This window comes from Populus alba, chromosome 8 (assembly GCF_005239225.2).
Source record: "Populus alba chromosome 8, ASM523922v2, whole genome shotgun sequence".
NCBI classification, from domain to species: domain Eukaryota; kingdom Viridiplantae; phylum Streptophyta; class Magnoliopsida; order Malpighiales; family Salicaceae; genus Populus; species Populus alba.
Genome location: NC_133291.1, coordinates 18,302,559 through 18,305,278, shown reverse-complemented (window position 1 = coordinate 18,305,278; position 2,720 = coordinate 18,302,559). Strand labels below are relative to the sequence as shown.

Sequence of the window (2,720 nt, the reverse complement as noted above, 5' to 3'; positions counted from 1 at the left end):
AACCAATTCAAATGACCACATCATTCATTCGAGTTGTTTCTGTAAAATTCTCAGGTGTTCATCACGGATAAACAATAGTCGGTTGATTCACTTGATATGCTCAATAGGTTGACTGGTTCAATTTAAAAACCAGTTTTGATATTTCAAACCTGGTAAAACTTGAATCGATTAAGAATATATCAATCCTATTTATGTATTCAGTGTGAAGTGTGTGAGTTCATTTTAGTTTCCTATTGAGTAAGATTAATAATTTAACAATAAGCTTTAAAATGAATCCTTAAGAATTAAATTTTCACTTGCTTTGTTTATTGGACTTGTTTATGAATTTTCTCATTCAATTCCTTGTTGATATAATCTTCATATAAACATGTTAAAACTTAATCTCGTCCAAATATATCATTAGTCTATTTTATTTTAATTGTTAACATCAAAATACATAAAATATTAATACATGACCAAAGGTTAACAGCATGATCATTGGACTGGGCTATTTCTTTTTCTTTAGTGTGAATATTATGGAACTGTTTGAAAGGTGCAGAGATATCACAATTCCATTGCAAATTGATCCTGCTTTGCTTGATGTTCTGGAATGAAAGTTCTTGTCAAAATGCTATATTCTGATTGGAATCCTAAAGATGCTGCAGGGCAATAATGGAGTGCTGACCGCATCCGGGCATCTAATCATTATTTCTTAATGTTCTATTTTTGGTGGACCACATGAAGCTTTGTGAACATCCAGTTAGTGGATCTCACTACCAAGTACAACAAAGAAAACACTACAAAAAATTATCGTTCAGTTAAGAATTTATTAGCACCCATTGGAGTCAAACATGGTACTTCAGCAATACAAGTACACTTCTCAACAATAGTGCCATCCACTCATCGGCCGCTTCTGGAGCACTTCACCAGGAAACTTTAATTACAGGAAACTTCAATTACAAATGGTTGCACTATAAACCTTCGATCAAGGACTAATACAAAAGTTCCTGCTACTGTCGTAGGCAGACAGTTCCACACCCAAAAGGGCCTGCTAATTTGCCTTCAAGGCATCACACGAGAACCAAACAAACAGTTGCGAGCTCCCAATCAGATAAAACATGCGAAAATTCTTGTCGCAATAGAAAAGCATAATTTTTTTGCTGTCCATTTTAAATAATGAGACTGGTAAGGATGCTTGCAAGTAACACTGTAAATCAAAGAAATGGAGAATAGGCAGAAATGCTTTTGAGTAAAACTTTTGGATTGACACATTAAATTATTTGTCAAGCAAAACATAAATACCCATTAATGAAGAGCTCATAATAGTTAACAAACAATAATTAACCCAAAATAGGAGGCACAAATCCTCAAGTCCACCAGCACATAAGATAGAAAAGGAGGCATCAGGGATAAAACTAGAACTAATAAAGCAAGCACTTCACTTTGAAGCCAGCTATTGGCACTTTTTAGCACTTGACCTCCTTCAAAGCATGACCAAAGTACAAAAACGTTGGATCGGTAGCACCTTCTTTGTAGTAAGCAAGGACCAAAGCACTATCATCATGCATGCTCTCCCCCACAAAGCTGCAAGACAAGTGCAGCCTCGTAAATATCAATGAAAACCATAGAGCATAAGTTGGGAAAAACAAATTGAAAAAAAAAAAACAAAAAAAGACCTGATAGAAGACCACATCAAAGCAAACAATGGATAAGAGCATCAATCAATTAAAAGGCACTTACAATTGGAAGTCCTTGATCTTCGACAGCAAGAACTTGGTGGCTCCCTCAATGTTTTTCTTAAAATGTTCTTTGTTTTCGGCATCAAGTTTCTCCGACAACAACTTGATAAATCTCTTCATATAAGTAACAAACTGCTTCTTGTCAAAAGCAGGTTGCTCCTGAAAATTTTGACCAACCAAACTTTTTATCAACTTCTACCCCAGTATTTATCATTCAACACTCAAAAAACAACTCGAGACATTCAACAAATAGCACAAGAAACTCACCTGGAGCCTAAACGTGTCAACAATGTCAACCACCTTGACAGTTTGGTCATCAACACCCTCATCCTCGTCGCCTCCTTCAGCAGAAGGATTAGCGCCAATGTCTACGTCGACAGCTCCTTGAACAACCCACTAAACACAAATCAACTCAACATCAACAACCTGAGATTCACAGTCTAACTAAAGCAATAAAAAATTAAGTAACACTAACCTTTCCTTCAACTTCCCACAGTATCCCATTCTCAATTTCCTTGTAGGGGAACGAGTCCGAGAGAAGCTCATCACCTAATAAAAAACCACAAACAACCACGTCAGTCCAAAAAAAAACCTACATATTCCATGACTGACACTGTCCTCATCTACCCGCAAAAACACAAATAAATAAAACCCCATAAATCATCTTTACAAACAATCAAATTAAAAAACAAAAACCCATCCAAGATTTCAATCAAACCAAGCAACAAAATTGCAAACCAATACTATTTTTTTATATTAAAAAATCGCATCAGGGTTATTAGATCCAAAATTCACCACGAATATAAAACTTCCATGCATAATAAACGGACGGACGGATCTGAGAAATAATAAGCAAATTGAAAGACATAAAAAATTACCAGAGAGAAGATCTTGATAGACCAACATGATTGCTCAATGGAGCTTCTACCTCTCAGATCGATCCAAGGAAAGACAAACGAGAGGAGAGAGCGAGAGAGACCTGGAAAGGTTTTGGGACAGGAT

The 2,720-nt window shown here is 36.0% G+C and overlaps 1 protein-coding gene across 1 annotated transcript; it reads right to left on the bottom strand.

Moving 5' to 3' along the window:
• Positions 1-1,255: 1,255 nt before the first annotated feature.
• Positions 1,256-2,720, bottom strand: LOC118032853 (translationally-controlled tumor protein homolog). Its single transcript, XM_035037628.2, has 5 exons — positions 2,597-2,720; positions 2,194-2,267; positions 1,986-2,114; positions 1,720-1,877; positions 1,256-1,563 (listed from the first exon to the last, which is right to left on the bottom strand). The coding sequence occupies exons 1-5, from the start codon at positions 2,622-2,624 to the stop codon at positions 1,446-1,448; spliced, it is 507 nt and encodes a 168-aa protein (XP_034893519.1). The 5' UTR covers positions 2,625-2,720; the 3' UTR covers positions 1,256-1,445.

Bases quoted from the DNA above. Each gene is read 5' to 3' on its own strand.
- LOC118032853 (XM_035037628.2), bottom strand. From the start codon at position 2,624: ATGTTGGTCTATCAAGATCTTCTCTCTG. The intron at 2,115-2,193 runs GTTAGTGTTACT...ATTTGTGTTTAG, and splicing joins TGTGGGAAGTTGAAGGAAAG to TGGGTTGTTCAAGGAGCTGT. The intron at 1,564-1,719 runs GTAAGTGCCTTT...CTTGTCTTGCAG, and splicing joins AAGATCAAGGACTTCCAATT to CTTTGTGGGGGAGAGCATGC.